Below are 20869 nucleotides of genomic sequence, written 5' to 3' on the forward strand. Positions count from 1 at the left end.
TGTGCTGTTATCAGGTTGGCCAAAGCTGTATTCACTACTGAGGAACCTGGCATTTTCAGACATTTTGAAAATTAGTAGGACATGGAGCACTTTTGAGAATCAGTTGATTTGAGTCTCTTAGTGTGAAGGTTAAGGTGAATCTGCCAGCATCCAAAATATTTTACTATATATTTTACTAAACTGAAATTAAAGGAACCTAGTGGATTTCTTACAACTTACAGGTTAGAAAATAGTCAGGAAACTTCAAATATATGGTCTAATTTATATTCCTCTAGGGTTCTTATTTTTAATTTCAGTGTCTACCTAGTGTAAAATATGAAAACATTCAGGAGCAGAAGATATGTTTTCTTTCCTCCGAGCAAAATATCCTAATCATAGACCAACAGAAACAGGTTATTCTACTTCTCTTTTCCTTAGAAATGGAAATATACCCCAAAACAAACAGATCACATGATGCCAGGTTTGGTTTTTTCTATCACAGGGACGGAGAATAAGTCAGTGAGTGAGGGAAGAAACCACTGAATGGTGCGTGTGGGCAGTTACATATCATGGCCACTCACAGGATATACCATCTTCAAAAAATTGTCTTACTATATGGTGGACTGCCACTAACATTAGGAGTTACCTAGATATGCAAGGTCAAAATAAAATTTCATTTTTTATTTTTTTTATGCTGGAAGTAGTGCCTGCATTCTTGACATGGAAGTCCCTGTCCCGAGGATTTAGAAATCAGAATAATGAAAAATGCAAGAATAAAGAAGGAAGATTGTCTTGAGCTTCAGACACATTGAAATTACGGAAGAAATCTTCCATTGTAAAAACTTCAGGAGGAGAAAGATACTGTAATGTTTATTTCTTTTTATTGAGGCATTTTATCTCAGGATATAATATTTTTTTTGTAATTGTTTGTATGATACTGGTTTATTCAAATATATTTGAATAACTGCCCTTCAGATGTCTTTGAAAAACCTGTGAAATCTATCTTAATTTTAATTTTGTTTATGGAAATGTCTTTTTATTTTCTCTGAATATCTACACTTATAATTTACTAATAATTTTTAAATTCCTGCAACAATTTTTAAATATTTTCCCCAAATCAAAATACTATCCTCCTATATGTCACCATTTGAATGGCAATGTTTAGATTCTATAAGTCTTAGCAGAACATAATCTTGTCTATTAGAATATATTTCCCTGAACAGAGCACTCCCATTAACTTCAAAAGCAGTAGGTTGCCTTTCATGTTCATATTCCATTATTGTGCGAATAAACATGGTCATTCTTTTCAGTTTTAAATTGTATGAGGCTTATATATTTACTTGAAAATTATCTAAGTTTCTTTAGCTTTAGCTCCTCCAGTTTTGTAAATATTGGTTACTGATTATTTTATATATATATATATATATATATATATGTGTGTGTGTGTGTGTATTCTATGCTCAATCAGTTTGGATTTCCCTAGATTTTTAATCTTTTCTTAAGAGTCTGCCTTTCCCATCATTGCCTCTTTTCCAGTTTGAAATGACTAACGCTTAAATAATTATTAGTAACATCTTATCTCAGTGGTTAGGGCTTGTGCTGTTAAAGTAGTATTATATGAGCATCTGCTCCTATGGCTCTTGCCAGAAATTAAAATTATCCGCAGCAAAAAAAGGTTAACCCCTCAATTCTGTAGTGAGAAATGGGTTGCAAGAGGCAGGAGATTTGCAAAATGAAAAGCCTTTTATATTTAATATTATCAGTAAATACTAAATACACAACTTTTTGCTTTACCAACAGTTTATCTGCTTGGTTACTCACAAGACTGTTTACAAACTGACTGCAGTTTTTGAAGTTCAGTTTGATCCAGTCGCTGGATATTCAGATTCTGAGAGCTTCTTTCTGGGAAAGTAGCGGTGTTGAATAAATTTTTTTTGGGCAGTTCAAGTCCAAGTGGCAACATTGGAAATGAATAAATACAAGGTAGGAGAGAGTGAATGCTTTCTTTCAGAGGCACAATGCTTGGCTTGTAATTAGTGATCCTGAAACGATGGCCATTGTCTGTCCCTCAGTATTGCCAGATGGCTGTTAGCATGAGGGCTGAAGCGACTGTAAGGATGCTGGTCATTTTAGAGGCATTCCATGTCACCATCGTAAGGACATATCTTCAAATTATGTTTATTGTCACAATACTCTTGTCCTTTCCAGATCCAAGAATAAATTATACTACCCCAAAGTATGTATAAATTTACATTCCATGGGCAATGATATCTCAATGGGAAAAGCTGAAGTGCAGCACTGTGTCACAAACATATTTGTTTCATTTATGATTAAGGTTGGCTCAGAAGTGTTCTAGAAATTCTTTGTTGCTTGGGGCTTATCCTACATATATTGGTAGCATGCCGTATGTGGGATGGTTTCATTGCAGAATGGAGGTTATGCAGGATTCCTGTATTTACTGACAATGAAGTTAGCATCTACATGCAGTTCAGGGCAAAAGAGCAAAATCTGAACTTTTTGCTCAACATATTTATCAGTTCAATCGAACAGTCATGCTAAAATATAATTTTGATTTCTGGAGGCAATTTGAGGCATCCCAGCTCCATGCTCCTTTGTATGTTTTTTTTTCCAGTGAACTGTCATTCATTATTCATGTATTATAAGTAGAAAGTCAGAATCCAGAAGTCTCCTTTCCATCTGCCACACACACATAGGTTGTGAAAGATCTGAAAGGGGCAAATGTATTCATTTCAAGTTTAGCTGTATAAAATAGTAACTTTAGTAATAGTAGCTATGTAATAATTAAATACCCTTCATCTCTCTCCTGTTTTTCTTCTAAATTTTGTGGTTAATGTATAAAGGTAGATTTTTTCAATTCACAATGCTAAAATGAGTATTGTATGGAAAAAAACGAACAGGGTTTCTTCAAAGTAAGTCCTAATTTTTGCTGGTTTATTTATTGTCTGACTCAAAGCTCATAAAAATCATGAGTTACACTGTACCAGGTTTATTAAATTAAATATTTCAGGCTGATGGATCTTTTCCAAAAAGATGATTAAAGATGTTATTTTATGCCCTTTTTGCTTACTAATTTTTTTTTCTTTTGTCTTTGTCCCTCTACCAGGAGGCATTTTTGAGTGTGTGGAATCTGGTCCAATGGGAGCAGAAGAATTAGCCTTCAGATTTGCTGTGAACACAATCAACAGAAACAGAACTCTTCTGCCAAACACCACATTAACATACGACACACAAAAGATAAATCTCTATGACAGTTTTGAAGCATCCAAAAAAGGTAACCTTTTGCATAATTAATTTTTTTAATGAAGAACTAGGATTCAGTTTACTTACCTGAAAAAATGTCTATCCAACGAAGCCATGTGCAATGAGACTGTGACATTATTGCTGCTGACATTAAAGAGCTGCTTTATTAAAGGTTGTAGTGGTAACCGTTTGACAGTACACCGCCACTTTTGCTCCCACTGACCCTATCTAAAATCTATTGCCTTAAATATTTAAAATCTGAAATAAATTTTGCTGAACATTGTGACTTGGATGTTTCTGAGATCAGCTCCTTTGGAGTGAGAAAACACTATCTCCAGACTTTATCCAGCAAAATGCCAAGTTCCCCCAAATTCTGCTGAACCTGGGATTCAATTTTAAGCATTCAATCATTTTAAGTACATCTTCACAAATGCCTTTATACAGTTAATCATGCATGGACTTCAAAAGGGAAGTAGTAGTTGTAATTTTGTGCAGCTTATATCAGCATGGCATAAAACTAAGCCTAATATTAAGTCTATTCTTAAGCCTATCACTATCAGGGATGTCTCGGTCTGAGTTAACCTCTTTTCTCCTAAATGTAAATGATATGTTTACAGAAGAATTAAAAGTTAAAATAATTTTGAATACTTTTCCTAAATTTTAAAATCTTTGATTCTCAAAAAAAGCCAAATTTTCAGATTGCTTTACATTTAAGTCAGGGACAAGTTTCTGCATCATTGCTGTATCCTAAAAAGTGCAAACACCAAAAAGTTCAGTATGTATTTATGGAAGAAAATATGAAGCTTCCTGTCAAAACTCAGTAGGACTGAATTTTGCATTGTATTAAATGCTCTTTAAAAACATTTTTTTATAAATTGAAGAGCAAATTTCATATGGATGTTATATGTAAAGAGAAAATAAGAAGGGTGAAAGAATTGAAGGCCAGCATCCAATTGGTGTTACTTATGGCAGGTTTTTAGCCTAAATCTGCCAAGTGGTCTGGTCCCAACATGTCTCTACCAAGCACTGAAGACAGGAAGCTTTATACAATAAGGGATTTTTGGTGTTATAGTGGGCTAAGAAGAGTGAAAACATTTGATACAACATTAGAAATTATACATAAGGGAAAGCTCCTGTGTCATGATGAATGTACATGAAAGATGTCTTAAAAGTGGAATTTAATACTGATTAAATATTCAGTTTAGAACTTAAGGGGAATTTTTTTCTCTTTTACTATAACAGATCAACAGACTTAATCTTGCTAACCTGTTTTATCTGCTTATTTGACAAATAATTCAAATATAGAGACTTGTTAGGCATGAAAAGAGAGTATCCTTATTTGTATAGAAATACAGTGTGGTCATTGAAAGATGCTTTGATTTATGAAAAATTATAGACAAAATATTTATGCTTAGCAAGCCGGTTTCTTTGCAGGGTAGCGTGTATGGTAGAAGAAAGAGGCAAAAATACTTATTGTAATAGTGTATCTTTGAGTTATTTTGGATGATTGATTAAAGCAGGTTTTGAGAGAGACTACTCTTTCCTTTCCATCTCAGCCAACAGTGTATAACGGGCTGATTCTTAAATCTGTTTCTTTCATTTGCCTTGCCTTCTCACCTTCCAAATTCAACTGCGTCCTGACTCCTGCACATGCTGACTTGTGAAATCTAATGGGGCAGTTTCTCCCCATTCCTGAGGGAGGATGTAGAGAGCAGAGAAATTTCTCCTAAGCTCTTTAATTCTTTAACTCTTTCCTGAGAAAGTGCAACTACTTTTAGCCTTCACTTGGGGTTTGCTAGCCCTAATATTATGTTGCTAATTCTTAGCAACATAGACTATAATAGCTGAAGTTAGAATGGCAACATGCTATTGATTAGATAAATTGAATGGATTGCATATATTATTTTTTCCCACTTGCATCTTGGATGAGAATGCAACACTTTATTTGTAACTGGTCAGGGTATATCAAAATCTGTGTAATCTTCCAGTGCTAATAGCTTTTTGCATCATCAATTCACAATACAGACAACTGCATTTGTGCTCACAGGTGCTTTAGTTCAGAATCAAAGACTAAAGGTTAACACAAAATGGTTCATTTTATTATGATGGATCCAAAGCAGAATTTTAACAATGATGTTTAAGCATTTGACTCATTTTTGTGGTTCATTATCATGTCCATTAGTGAGCAGGCAGGCTCTGCATCAAAAATAGCCTGTTTAGACCTCTTATTAACATATACTTTTGAAGTTGAATATAGATGACTTATTAATGGATTTTTAAAGGTACTATATGAAAAAGCAACCTGAAGGCAAGATGATATTTCCAAGCTACTGTTTTAGTGAAGGATAATGTAAATGCAATAAAATACCCCTCAATGTGCTAGGAAAATTGGTATGCGTCTGATACAGCTAGTGCCATATTAAATCACGTGTGAAAGCATTATTCAAATCTTAGAAAGAGGAAAAAAAAATCCATTGAAAAGCCATCTGGTAGCTATTGCTGTTGTTAGTGATCCCATTTACTGACATTTGCATAAAGCTTGTTGATTACTCTTAGGAAGGGCAATATTAGCATAAATGTTTTTTTATTGAGCTAGTCATTTAGGCAACACACCGAATAGCAATGAAGATCCTGTGTGTCTGACAAGTTTATTTAAACCACCGGTGTTCTGCAGCAATAAGAAGGTGTGCCAGCATAGTTTCTGGAATGCACTTGAAAGACTTAGGAATATTTTCATCAAATTGAAAAGAATGTGCACAACAAAACAATTAATTTTGAATTGATGAGGAAAGCAATGCAGCAAGATGTGTTTCTACTGCTTGTTTCCTCAGCTGTCAGGAGCATTGATGGTGGAGTAACAGAATTAATCAAACCCCATACAAATACTCATGTCTAGTTTGGTTTTCATTACTTCTCTCTACCAAATGAGTTGTTTTCCTAGAAGACAGAGTCTGTTTTTCAGAGCTGCATGCTCGTAAAATTTATGCCTATGGTAATGAATGACATAGGAGCAGGGCATTGGACAAAACTCTGGTCTTCAGTATTGACTATTTTTTCCTGCCTTCTTTTTGGCATATCCTAACTAAAATTCGACAAGATGATAGTGGAGTATGCTGTGGGAGATAACACAGACCAGAGACTGCTAATGAACAATTTAGGTAGGACCACCCTGCATCAAAGAACAGGAAGCTGAACCACTTGAATACAGCAGTATCATGTCAGTGACTCTCAGGGCCAGTTTTATATACTCGTACAAGTACATCAAAACTGAGCATTTCCAGTTTTTGAGAAAGGACACTGAATTTTTTTCACTAACAGATGGCAGTTTAATTTTCGGGAAAATGTTGGTCCTTAAACTGTACTAGTCAACATGCTTACTTTCAGATACAGAAATTCAAATGTCCATTTCAATGAAATTAACCCTGTGCCTAATAATTAACTAGAAGTTACTTCACATGTAAAATTTCTGAGTAATTAGGACCTCAGTAGAAGTAACGTTGATTGATTGAGGAAGAAGTTAACATTTAAACAACCTAGATTAGGATACTGTCCTATTTGACCCTTTTCCAAATGTAAGATGCAGCTAAGCATAAACCTCTTTTTTTTAATCAGTGCTTTTTAAAAGACACACAATTGCTCGCCTTTGTGACTTCTACTGAGACAGAAGTGCTTTTTCAAACATAGCTGAGCACTATTTAGATGTTAAAAGTCGATATTCATCAGTTTGAAGTGAAAACTTGGAAGTGTATTCCAAAGTTGAAATGTGTAAGTGAAAGTGTTACACTAGAAGGGAGCTCTGTCAATAAGACAGTTATATTTCATGGAGTGCCTTTTGTTTAATGTGAATTGTGCAATACCTTCTGGCACACTGCCTTTTTTCCTCTCATCATTGACAGACTTCTGTCTCCTCTTCAGCCTGCGATCAGCTGTCCCTTGGGGTGGCAGCCATCTTCGGACCATCTCATAGCTCCTCAGCTAATGCTGTGCAATCCATCTGCAATGCTTTGGGAGTTCCACATATCCAGACCCGCTGGAAACATCAAGTGTCTGACAACAAGGACTCCTTCTATGTCAGCCTCTATCCGGATTTCTCTTCACTCAGCCGTGCCATCCTTGACCTTGTGCAGTTCTTCAAGTGGAAAACAGTTACTGTTGTTTATGATGACAGCACTGGTAAGGCCAAAGTATTAGACTGTGTGCAGATATATTCACAGACACACAAAGAGAGGCAGGAAGAGTGTCACTACTCATATTTCATAATTTAAGAAATCTTAACTAATTTGCAAGAATTTTACTGGTGAGGCAGTGTATAACAAATAATGTGGACTTATTAGCATAAGTATTCTCATAAGTATGCTTCAGTTGCCAAATTCTGTGTGTTTGAGCTCACAGCTGTCAATAAATTGGTCACACTCTATCTGTGTTTTCTGCAGTGTCTTAACAGTTGCTAACAGCTATGTCTTTTGATTTTACTTAAAACTCAAACTTGGAAGAAAAATACATTAACTTGAAAGATACACTAGTGTGCCCAGTGAAATAGAAAACCTAAATTCTGGTGCTGCTTCTGTTGTTGGTGAAGTTCAAAAACAGATGCCATATTTGTTCGGAATTTTAGTATCTGCTTTTTCAGGTAGAAGGGAAGAAGGAACCCTGGTTTCAGCTCCTAGCAATTGGAACAAAAGGAAGTTTGGAGGCATGTTTTGCAGATGAGTTACAAGAGTTAAAAGTGAGCTCCTGACTTTCCAGCAGAAATATACTAGTTTATTACCTTTCCCTTGGTCACCCTAAAATTTGTTTTGCCCTTCTGTCTTGCCTTGACAGTGGCACCTTTGAAAAATGCTATAAAACTGAAATTTCATTTGAGGTCTAGTGGTGGTCAGAAGGAAGACCTCGGTTAAGAGGAAAATGGAAGATACGAGGAAGGGTCTTGGCCAAAGAGGATATATTTAATCTTATTGGAAATGCTGCTAACTTCTTCCATGCTGGTTGATCTGTCATTGTCAGGAAAAGAGCATAGTGAGCGTCCAATTCTTCTCATGGTTCATTGAACTGGAAGGCTGTTGATGTGCTCATTACATGATGCTACTATCTATCCAAATCTGAAATAAAAAAAATAAGATCAAGAAACAACATGAAGCTACCTGTAGGGAAGGCTAACTCTGCTAGATAAACAGGATTACTACAGCAGGACGGAATGCTTGCTGTTCAAGCTCAGATAAGATACATGTATAGCTACCAAAAAGTGAGGAGGAAGCAGAGAAGACAGTACATAAAAATCTTTATAACTGATTTTTTTCTTTATGCCTTTTAAAAAAATGCAAGGCAGTGAAGTTTAGAGGCTGCCTCACTAGAAGTTTGTTGGCTGATGTTACCAAAAGTCTCAGGTAATCAAACTTTTGATTTAAAGTTTAGCTTTATAGACTTAAGATGAGCAACATGTAGTTTGTTTCATTTTTGCTCTCTCTTTTTAAAAAAACAATTTGTATTATTGTTGTGAAATAGGAAAGGAAGTTAAAGCCTCAAATTTTAATCATATGATGATAGAAAAAAGTGAGTTGTGGTGACAGAGTTATTGACTTAGTTTTACATAAATTGGAAATACTTCAACTTGATTAAAATCATTTAGAGGCGAACTATTTTTTCAAGAACAGGCTACCTCTTAAAACAGCCAATTCAGTTAGAAAATTCACGTTTTAATACTTTGAAACTGCTTTGCTCAATAATTTTAAGTAATTCTCTTCTGCCCAAAAAAAAAAGTGTCCAAAAAAAAGTAACCAAAAAAAAAAATTTCATGTTTAATGGTCTCTCCATATCCAGAGATATGTCGTTAACAGCCTTGATAGATGTGTTCTCATAAAGTATGTTTTGAAGCCAGGACATAAAGAGAAATGGGAATGAAGATGAAAAAGAAGTATTTCTTGTATATATTGTTTTCTTGTTCTACTTGTTATTACTGTTAATATTTAAGAGAGAAAAACCTCCAAACATAATCTATTTTAGAACAAATTTTAAATAAATTTCACAATGAATTAGTAGATTGAGTTATTTAGTCTATTTAAAAAGTATAAAGAATTATTCCAGGATATATTAGTTTTAAAATTATATTTATTTCTGGAGTAGTCAGGCCCTTCATATTATGATACTGGTTGTTCCCATGGATAAACAGTAATCCCATCTACAACATGATTTTTTTCCTTGAAATCTATTTCTGTCTGAAGAGGCAGAAAAAATTAATCCGTTTTAAAAAGGTTATCCTCTCTCTTTTCTTCCGGTGTTTGCTGTAAATGAATTTAAACTCTACTTTTTAAAGACTGTCAACTTCTCTTTGTTAGTAGTATCTCCTATGCATAATTCCAGGACTTCAAGAGCAAATGACACTACTGGGAAGTCCACAGCATCACTTGCCTTTGAAGCACATATAGGAACAACTCTTAGCTATGAGAAACTGTCAGTCTTAAAGAAGTGGATTTTATATCTGCTGGAGTTCAAGTGCAACCTTGTGTGTTTTGAGGCAGGGGAGAAGAACCTTTTGAAAGGAAGTAGTTGCTTGACCTGAGGAAGAGGTTGTCTCCTGTCATAGGAAAGGAAAAATATTCAGTTGCGAGTCTAGAACCGGAGCTGAATATGATGTTTCAACTAAGATTTTCGAAACTGTGTTGGATGACTTGTATCATTTAAGATTTAATCTCAAGTTATTAAAATGAAGACAGTGAAGACAAAGCATTTATCACTGTTTATGTCTGTTTCTTCCATTTGGTCAGTGATTCCATAATGTAAGATGGATATAATTCTTAATTCCCTCTCCTTTGTTTCTCTTTTAATCCCCCACACTTTACATGCCTTTATCGAAAGGTTGTTTAGGATAATAATATAGCCTTATTTTATGATGATTTTAGAGCTATGGATTTCCTTTATCTGAATGGACAATTCCCCAAAGGGCATCCTGATCAAGACAATAATATATTGGTATAGCAGCTTCAGTGATAATTTAATTGTTAAAAAGAATATTTTTTGTGAGGTTCAGATTTTCTTTATGTATTTCTGTTACTATTGTAAACATGGATACAAGGGGAGTTCATACTTTTGTTACAGAGAGGAAGAAAAGTATAAAACATGCCTAAACTAGGTCTGGATAGCTCTCCAATAAATTATGAGGGCTTGCCCATGTGCCAAAGTCCTGCAAGATTGTAGGTTGACTCTGAGGGAATGCATACATTTGTTTAATTACTTTTATTTCTAAAAATTTCTTTATATCTTTAAATGTCAGGGCTCAGTTTTATAAATTCTCTAAGGAATTGTTAAAGATTTGCAGTAATAAAGGTGATATATCTCATCTGCTTCAAAGCATTCTAAAAAAAAATGTGTCCATGTTCCACATCCCTTCTGTATGGTATATATCTTATAGAATAAAAACAAATGGTAAAAGCTGTGTGGTTATTTGACACTCTGCAGCCAGTAAAAGCCCAGGTTAACTCTAGTGTCTCGCCCAGAGGTATGCTAGAGACCAATACTCCAAGTGCACAATTCAGCTGCCCCTGAACAGCACCATTGTGTCCAGCTCTATGCAATTGCCCAGGTTTCTATCTTGTATGAAGGAAAGCCATTTATGTGACTGATCCACGTAAGTGTAGATGCAGTCTTCCATACTGGTTTTTTTGTGCTTTTTAATGCACAGAGTAGCTGCCTTCAAAAAATTAATATGAGGTGTCCCTGCCTGTGGGTACCGGGTTGTAACTAGATGATGTTTAAGGTTCCTTCCAACCCAAATGATTTTATAGTTCTGTGAAATGTTTGAAATAGACATTTGTTTTTGGTCTGGATCTAATTTGATTTGAGACTGTGTGGTATGAAGGTGGTACAGGAAAGTCAGTGCTTGTTTAGAATCCAATTTGAAATAAGAGAGAAAATTTGGAATCCCAGTCTCCCTTGGTAATAGTCTGAGAGATTACTACTAAGAATAGGTATTAGTGTGTTGTGTCCCTCATCTAAGTATCCTCCCTGTATTCTCAGTAGAGGAGTTGCTGTACATCTCACTCTTAATTTGAGAAAAGACACAAGTTGTTTATAATGCACTATGGGTAGCAACTAGACCCTGTCCCAAGCTTTATGAAACAGAAGTGGCTAAGTCAGAGAAGATGAATCTATGTATTACAGCTATTGCTCCTCATGTCAGACTGAGCCTCAGAATACTGGGTTGTTCTGTGCTGGTCAGACCTGCCTTGTGTTCAGGAGTCTGTAATGAGGAATGCAAGATAACTTGCCACAGGAGAAAATAGAGGTTGTGCTATGCTGAAATAAATACAGAGAAACTTCTAGAGGGATACGATCAATAACAGTGGAGTGAGAAAAGATCAGGTTGAGTACAGTGTAATAAGGCAGACTCAAGATTGTGCAACTAAGATGAAGTAGATGAATAAACTAGAAAGGTTAATTCTACCTTGTCTTGGTAAGAAGAGATGCAGTTTTTTACAATGGGGATATGATAACAGAAATAAGAATGAACATAGAATGGACAAAGGTTTTAATACTGTAATAAAACCTCTGCCCTTGTAGTATTTTATGGAGTAGGTATTTTGGCACTAGTTGATGAGTTTCTCTTTCAGGGAATTAGAAACGTGTGAGTCTTTTTTTTGTGGACCTCTGTTTTAATAGTAGTGCACTCATTTTTATCATTTTAATTTTTTTTTTGCCTTAAATAATGACCACATTCTGCTTCCTTCTATGATTAAATTTCTTTTTTTTTTTTTGTCTCTCAAGATTTTTTTTTAATATAGCCCATCTGTTGTACAGGCAAAAAAAATTTAATGAGGCTCTAAAGCACTTTTCTTCATAAAAAAGATAAATATTGCTTACTTTAATAATTTTAAATGGAAAAGTATATTCCTTTTAAGTAGGATTTCATGTTAAAAAGCAAATAAAGAAACAAAAAACCCCCCAGCAACCCAAAAAACCCCAACCAAACTCCCCTCCCACCAAAAAAAACCAAACCAAAACCAAAAAACCTCCTAGCAGGATATAATGAGAGGCTGGTTACTTTTTTCCCCCTTAAAGTAATTATGGTCTCTCTGTTAATTAAATGCCACTAAACTGTCCCTAGACACTAATTAAGTCCTTTCAGATTTACAGATTTGCTACAGTCAATTGTCTTTAGGAAAGAAAAGTGGAAAAATGACAATATGTTCATCAGCTACATGTCCTAATGGATTTAATTGGTCTCAAAACAGTAACTTAATTTCAAGTACATATTCTAATCTCTGTGCTAAAGAAAACAGACTAGAAAAACTGTAAATAAGTTTGTGACTCTCAGACAATTAAAAAAAACCATCCATGAATAGTTAGATGACAGTGTTTTTCAATTATAGTGGCACTTGTATAGATATCAATATATTGATGCTTTTCTATATCAACAGAACAAGTTGATATAAACAGGGTTCTGGGTATTTTTTCTTAATTAACTTTTGTTTTGGTCTTGGGTGAATGAGTATAAACACCAAAAATCTGTTACATCTATGAACAGAAGCCAAAGTAAGAGCTGAAAGAAATTATTTCAGAAATAAAAATGTTTTGTGTTGGTCTTTAGTACTGAATCCTGTTCTTTAACTGAAATGAAGGAAGTTGAAAGATGTAATTTTGTTGATATTTTCCCTCTGGTATGCCGGTCACATTAGTTTGTAATAAAATGACAATTTCTTTTTTGGGATCAGTATTAAAATTCCCATTATCTAATTCCTGCTGTATTTGGCGTTATTTTGGCCTCACCTTGATTTTGTGTGCAGTTCTGGCCCCACAATTTAAAAATATTGTTAAGGTACTTGAATGTGTCCAGAGGAGAGCAGCAAAGCTGGTGAAAGGGCTGGAAGGCATGGTGTCCTATGAGGACTTTGGGCTTGCCTAGTTTGGAGAAAAAGAGATTGAGGGGCGACTTCATTGCTCTCTGCAGTCTCCTGAAGAGGGGAAGAAGAGAGAGAGAGGTGCTAATCTCTCTTCCTGATATCCAGTGACAGAGCATGTGGGAATGGCTCAAAGCTGTGTCAGGGGAGGTTCAGATTTGAAATTAGGAAATATTTATTTATTAAGAGGTTGGTCAAACACTGTAACAGACTTCCTAGAGAGGTGGTTGATGTCCCCAAGCCTGTCTGTGTTTAAGATGCATTTGGACAATGACCTTAACTTGCTTTAACTTGTTCAGCCCTGAATTGGTCATGCAGTTGGACAAGATGGTGGTTGTAGGTCTCTTCCAAATGAATTATTCTATTACACTTTTCATGCTTATTTCCAGATATCTTACGTCTTGTGGTTTGTTGTGTTTGGGTTTTTTCCTCTTTTTTTTTACCTTGTACTTCTACTACTGAAGGATAGTTACTTTTGCAGTTAATATAAATTTAAACTAAGGGGAATTAAATATCTTGTGGGTGACATGGATGTGGGGGGATGGCAGGTGGGCAATATTGCTAAAGGATTAAGGAGAAAAAGCTTGTAAGTGATTCAAAGTAAATTTTGTCTAGGGAGGAAATTTCTTTTTAAGGAGAATATACATAGTGCACTATAAAGATGAGAAAAGTTCTTTAAGATACTTGAGAGAACTGGAAACTGAGAAGACAAAGAAAATGTGTTGGTCTGAAAAGGCCTGGTTGTCTCTGCTTCTGTATAAGTGAATTAAGCAGCATCTCAATTTACGTGAAAAGTTGTTCTCCTTTATAAACACATCTATACACGATGGTCTGTTCTGAGAGGAAAGGAATGAGAGCTGAGAATGCTGTATGTGAAGGTTTGAAACTGCTGTAATAACAGTACATTTCATCCCAATTTAGAAGACAAGACTTAAATTTTTGTGATCTATAACGGAAACTTATAAACTGACATGGCTGGCATGCAGTAGAATATATTTCAGGTTTGAAATTTTGATAGTTTTGAAAGGCAAAGTTTGTTTAAGAATAATAGATGACAGGCAGAAATAAGGTGAGATTTCTTAAAAATAATCTGGGGTGCTCAGTCCACAGTACAGTAGGAGACATCTGCGGGGTACAGAGGAACGAAATCACAAAAGAGTATTATTGTTGTGATTTGCATTGCTGTGGACCAAGATTTGAAACAATCACTAAGCTGTTAAAAATAAACAGAAAAGTCTTTTGTTTCCCTTCCTTCTAGGATTATCTAACAAAATTAGCCAAAGACAGTGTTTTACTAGCAACAAATATATCAAACTAGGTGTTTACTGGGAAAGGAAGTACAGAAGGACATAGCTCTTACAACAGTCTTAGAAAGAGGTTATAATGTATGTTGACATTTTAAATACTGAAAATTCTGAATGCACATGTATGAGAAGTTCTTGTGGTATTTCTGATAGTGAGTCAATGCTTGGGAATGAAAAATAATGGTTTATTATTAGGAAAGTGCAAAGCAGCAAAATGTACTAAATAGAATTCAAGAAAGTGGTGAGATTCTTGGAGTTGTCCTGTGTAGGGCCAGGAGTTGGACTTCAATGATCATTGTGGGTCCCTTCCAGCTGAGAGTATTCTATGATTCTATGATGATTAAGTGAATAATGTTAAAACTGTAATTTCTCCCAACAGAATTAGTTGGATTCTGAAATGAAGAGTAAATAATACCAAACTTGATTAAAAAGAAGCAACAATTATCAAGGGACTTAAGTTTTCAAATTATTGGAACAAGAGACTTTTGAAAAACTTTAAAATGAAGTGATCTTCAGTCTTTTAATAATTACCTTTTGAGAACATAGGGATGGTAGACAAAGTTCAAGGAGTTTGGGTAAGGTAGGCAAGCTCAGGTTCATCCCAACTTTGATATTTGTCCAGAATTTGAAGTACACTTACCCTGGTTCCTTATGTTTAACATCTAAATCATCCACCTACTCCAAATAACTTCCTTCCTAACTTGGAACCTGCTTAAAATTGGGTAGAATGAAGTTGTAAGTTGTAGTATGAATTTGTTTGTTGGGTTTTGTTTTGTTGGTTTTGTTTTGTTTTTATTATTGTTGGTTTTGTTTTTTTTTTTTTGCTTTGTATTGTTTACTTTGGTTTGGTTTTGTGGTTTTTTTGGGAGGGGGTTGGTTTTTTGGGGTTTTTTTTGGTTGTTATTTTTTTAAATACACCAGTTAACTGAACTTCTGTTCCTGGGGAAAAAAACCCCTTGTTTACTTGTAAGCACTAAAAATGTCTCAAAGTGTTAAGTTTGAGCAAACTGAGAGGTTTCTTTTATCAAGAGCAGATAATGTAAAACTTCCTCCTTTGCCAGGTCAGTGTGCCTTGTGGGCAAGGAAAACAATCAGTTGATGTGATATATATTGAGTTAAGAAAGCCAAACTGTTCAAGTTGACCTTCATATATGCAAATTAGGGCAATAAGTACTTCATTCAAGTGTTGTCAAATGGATACAAATAAAGAGTAATAAACGTAAATAGATTGGTTACATCTTACTGAAAAGATAGACTTGCAAGGTTCATTTTCTGGTATGAAGAGTATATAAATTATGTATGCAGGTGGCACTCTCAGCAGTTACAATACTCTAGAGAATATAATTTGTGTTAAAATATTTTAATAGGTCTCTCTCAAGCGTAAGACTTGGTCACAGTGTGGATAAGACAACAATGGCATTATGAGAAAGAAAGCATAACTTTGAATGCTTCCAGGTATCTGACCTGGAATTTCATGTGTAAGAAATTGCCAGGTAATTAAAATTTCATCTGCATAAAAAAAAGTACCACATTTTATTACATTGCTCTTTGCAAAGATGAGGGTTCTTGAGATCAGAAGGAAAGGAAAGGTTAAGGAAAATATGACCTGGGAGGAGAAGACTGTAAGAGTGTTACTTTAGTGTAGGGGAAGTGGACAAAAAGGTCTTGCGAAAGGAAACAAAGAAACTATCCTTTATGTTAGAGAATAGTTAGACATCTTTTTAAAACTGTAGCAGAAAGGATTCAGCTAGGAACATTTAGGATAGAAAAAAATAACTGGTGTCCTTGAAAGGCTATGGAAAATCCACCTCCTGAGTTGAGTGGTTTGTTGGTGTTTCTTCTGGGCGGTGTTGGGTTTTTTACTATTATTTTTTTTTATTCTTTAATTTTTTTCAACATCAATGTTTTCCAACTGCTTTTCCTAGACAGAACAGAAGGACAGGTAAGGGTGACCTTCAAAGCCTGTATCAGGACTATTGTCTACCGCTGGTGCTGACTAACGTCTCTATCAAATGTGCAGAAACATTAAATTATAAATGAATATTAAGTTACTCCACTGACAGTGATTCCTCAAACTGGATTTATATTTATATTATGTACAGATGAAAACTTCATCTGTGTGTACTTTTGTATATTTATACTGTTTTGACTTGTGCAGTTTTAGCTAGCATTCATTCTGGTTCTTTGAAGCAGATGCAGAATTCGCAGTACTGGTTGCTTATGAAGGGCTAGGTGGGTACCTTTTCTGTAAATAAATGAATTTGTACATAAATCGTATCAAAGATAGAGAGTGGGGTGGCATTAGCACAGAATGTTAAATGAAACTATGCTTGTTCATTTCTAACTCGTGCATGATCAATTGATAATTATTCTGTGTTGCTTTGGTGGAATGGATGGAACGAGTATCTAAAGGAGGGGTATGTTTGCTGACGAGAACAAAATGGACTTGAAGCTTCCCATGCATATAAGCTGGAATGGCATGTAGTTCTGTTCCACATCTTTTCAGTCACCAGTTCAGAGAGGTTACAGCATTGTAACACTTTTATTAAAGATTTTTATTGAAGACAATAGATTTTTTAAGCTTTCTTTAATAAATTCAAATTTGATGAACTTATCATAATTAATAGCACTAATAATTTGGACAATGAAGATATATTATCGTGTCTGATTACACATTCCATAGTGTCTTTTAAATACAAAGTGTTTCAAGTGCTGTGCACAGTAGTTTCAAGTGAAAATGCAATTAGTAGTTCTGTGCTAAACCTGTTTGTGGTATTTGGATGTAGCTGGTTGGTGTATTCCTTTACTAAGACAGTTATTGCACCATTTATTCAATAAAGTTCAAAAATATTTTTCTAGTGCTATATGAATATGTCAGCAGTGTGGAGGATGTTATAAAGTTAAAATTTTACTTTCAAACACTTTTAGTCTTTATGCAGTTTGAATGTTAATAATTATTTTAGCTAGTTTTCTGAAGAGAGAGAGTTAAATTCTATTCTTTTTTGGTAAATGGACCTGTAATTGTTCTTTGAAAATAATTCTATTACAGATTTTCATTAATTTTTTGAAAAGTAAAATAAATGTTAGCAAGTTAACAAAATGCATGATTCTATCCTATCTTTCAGGAAAACTTGTACTACAGCCCTCACCCATATTTTGGCCAGTAATTGAATTTGGACTTACTGCAACAAGACTCAGTATTACAAAAACACAACTATGGGTTTAAAATAAATAAATTTTTAATAAATAAATAAATAAATTTTATTTATTTATTGACAGAGGCAGAGGTAATATTTCCATAAGTTATAACAATGAACATATTCAAAATAGTGCTTTAAATTGTTTTGCTTTTGTGGGTTTGAATAAACTTAAAAATTTAAATCTTACAGAAAATTGCCTTGGGAACACAAGATCAAAATAAATGTTTCTTTCATGAAGACTGAAAACTTTTTTATTATGTCCAAATACAGAAATATGTGAGAGGAAAACTAAGTGAAAAATGAAAGAGGAGTTTTTTTACTCAGCTAAGTGAAAAACTGAGAAAAGATCAGTTTCATATCTTGTATGGGGCATACATTTAAGATTTATCCAAACTTAAGTACACTTTTACTCCTATTTCAGTGTTACATATTTTGTCCTCTGGTTGGGGGAGCACTGTGAAATACAGTTGTGATGTCAGTCCCTTTGTGACTTGCTCTGCAGTCACTCAGTTCAAATATTACTGTCTTAATTCATTTCAGCTTCAATTATAGAGTTATCTTTTCTCTTGCACTCTTAGAAATTCTTTTTTTTTTAAAGCAAAAATATAACTGCTTTTGTTTCCAAGAATAAATGTGCTAAGCTAGTGGAAATTTCATCTGAATATGTTAATTTATGTGTCTTTTCAAGCTAAGTCAATTTTGATTTATAGTAGACAGTGTTTTTTATTTAGCTTTGTATAGTTTGATACACTAGTAATTCTTCTGTGGTATGTCTAGGAATTGCTAACTTGTTCTACTGCATCTTTTACCATTGATTCTGACATCTTTGACAAAATCTTTTATCCTTTGACTGTAATACAGCCCTTTTTTCCCCCTCTTCACCCTCATTAAACTGCGCTGCTCATAGATCAGGCACTTGAGAGATCGTATTTCATACAATTATTATAATTATTTTGAAATGCCCAGGACTGTTAATTCTTATTGCTGGCACCATCATAATACTGAATTAATGATAAAATTTTATGAAAATGTTCAAAAAAAGTTTAGAAAACAGAATAACAACATTTCAAATCAGGCATATCATAATAGGGCATTTGACATATATAAATGTCAAATGTAGCTGGAGACTAGAAAACCATGGCAAATCTAATATTTTAATAAGACATAATGTTGTCTTAACTTTCAGCATTTCCTTCAATTATGTTATTTTTTTCTTACGTTTTCACATGTTAGATGCAAAGGTGAGGAAAGGATGGACAGGACTGAGTTTTTATTTTTATTTTTTTCTAACTGCCATATGCTTTATCTGATAAGTACTTAGATGGCATGAAAAAAATTTTCTTCGTCTTGGTATGGTGATCTTCAAGATCAAAACTGTTCCATGAACTGAAGGCCTTCTCTGAACTTTAGTAGCACATTGATTCTCTCTTGTGGAACTGTGTTGGATGAAGTAGAGGGCTTTTTTCCACTGCAGTACTGCAAAGCCTTTATTAGAAAAGAATTGTTACTGGAAATAAGGTGAATTGGGATTGGCTATTTACAACTATAAAAGAAAGATGTTCGCACCCATGCTCTGATGTGCTTGCTTAGCATATTTAAGGAAAACAATAAAGCTGATTATTGCCTTGCTCTTCAGTTACAGCTGGTTATGCTGAAACAGCAGTACAATGCATTTAAATTTCTGATGCTAAGACCCAAGAAACAGAAAAATTAAGTGATATGCACAGTATCAAAAAAAAATCTTGACTGTCTATGGAGTTAAACCTGGATCCATAGTTTTCTTGTTCAGTGATTTTTTTTTTTTAACCCTAAAGGTAGTCTCTTCTATATATGGCATTTAAGTAATTGCAACTTCAATATTAGTCATGAATATAGTTTTAAACACTTGTGCTTTTCTGTACTAAGTAATTATTTAAAAATTATATTTTTTTAAGTCCAAAAGAAGGGGCATCAGGGTTTGAGGTTTTTTTATTGTTTGTTTGTTTTTTCTGGCCTAGTCTAGGCACTTTTAAATCTTCCACAATAATGAGGTTTGTATTTCAAATGCATATGCATGCCTGCACACACGTGTCTAATTAAAAATATAGTTCTGTCTATTTTTTTGTTTGTTTTAGAAGGAAGTATTTTTCTCAGATATTAAGAATTGGAACAGGCTGCCCAGGGAGATGGTGGAGTCACCATTCCTGGAAGTGTTCAAGGAAGGGACTGGACTTGGCACTTAGTGCTATGGCTTAGTTGGCATGGTAGTGTTTGGTCAAAGGTTGGGCTCTATGATCTTGGAGGTCTTTTCCAAACTGAATGTTTCTATGATTCTATTCTATTTCACAATCTGGGAAAACAAATGTAGAAGAAAACTACCTGGAATGAAAAGTTTTCTCTGATTACTGGCATGGCTACCATCCAAGAGACAGTTTTTGAAAATATTTTCAGTAGGAAATAATGTAAATTTTATTTTTCCTCTCATACTCAGTGGTCCAGAACTGTCTTTTCAGGGTGACTAAAACTTTTGGTTAGTGATATGCTCAAAAGAACTATATTAACTAACCCCCCCACCCTTCCCTGTCTCTCTCCTCAAAAATCCCAACTTGATGATCAAATTATATTTTTCTAAAGCACAAACTACTGCAGTGTAAACTCTTTAAATGTGTTTGTATAGCCAAAAGACCACATATGGGCAATGTGGAACTTGGAATGAATTCTTTAGGATGTGACAGAACATGTCAACATAGCCTAAGGTTGTTCTGATTTATAAACAGTAGTTCTTCTGTATCTCAGAGGAAGAGTTTGGGGAGTAGTCACTACTGTATGGTTTGATAAGGAGATAAGTGCATAGATATAGGTAGTTTGACATTGTGCACCATTTATGCATCTGCATTTTTTCCCCCAAAAGGAAATTATGTTGCACAAATACACCTCCAGAAGTCATTTGAGCAAATACTACTATTATCATGGGTGACTCTTGTGTATTGGCTTGCCCTCATGAATCTAATTTTTAAATTTTCAGCTAAAGACAATTGAAGCAGAATAGCTATATTTTTGACAAAGGGCTTGTTAAATAGAATTTTCTTTGGCAAAAATTCTTTTGAAGTCATTTACTAGACACATTTCCTTCTTTTTACTGATACAGTACTATTGTTTCCCTTGTAGAAGTCAAGTTTAACAGAAAAATAAGTCAACATAACGCTAGATATCTTTGAACTCTTCTTCATGTCATTGCCACTAATCATAGTACATT

The 20869-nt window shown here is 34.4% G+C and overlaps 1 protein-coding gene across 8 annotated transcripts in view; it reads left to right on the forward strand.

The window, feature by feature from the left end:
* The window catches only part of GRIK2 (glutamate ionotropic receptor kainate type subunit 2), a 365170-nt gene that overhangs the window by 113975 nt on the left and 230326 nt on the right, over window positions 1-20869 (forward strand). For 7 of the 8 annotated variants that reach the window (XR_004238656.1, XM_032101332.1, XM_032101330.1 and 4 more), the window contains 2 exons: window positions 3104-3271; window positions 7156-7413. Coding sequence is in view for 7 of the 8 variants with exons in the window: in XM_032101332.1 (XP_031957223.1) it covers window positions 3104-3271; window positions 7156-7413 (426 nt within the window). In the remaining variant the exon portion in view is untranslated. Of the gene's footprint in view, window positions 1-3103; window positions 3272-7136; window positions 7414-20869 lie in introns of those variants that run through there. The other variant, XM_032101334.1, reaches the window with a different exon arrangement.

This window comes from Corvus moneduloides, chromosome 3, assembly GCF_009650955.1.
Source record: "Corvus moneduloides isolate bCorMon1 chromosome 3, bCorMon1.pri, whole genome shotgun sequence".
Classification (NCBI taxonomy): Eukaryota; Metazoa; Chordata; class Aves; order Passeriformes; family Corvidae; genus Corvus; species Corvus moneduloides.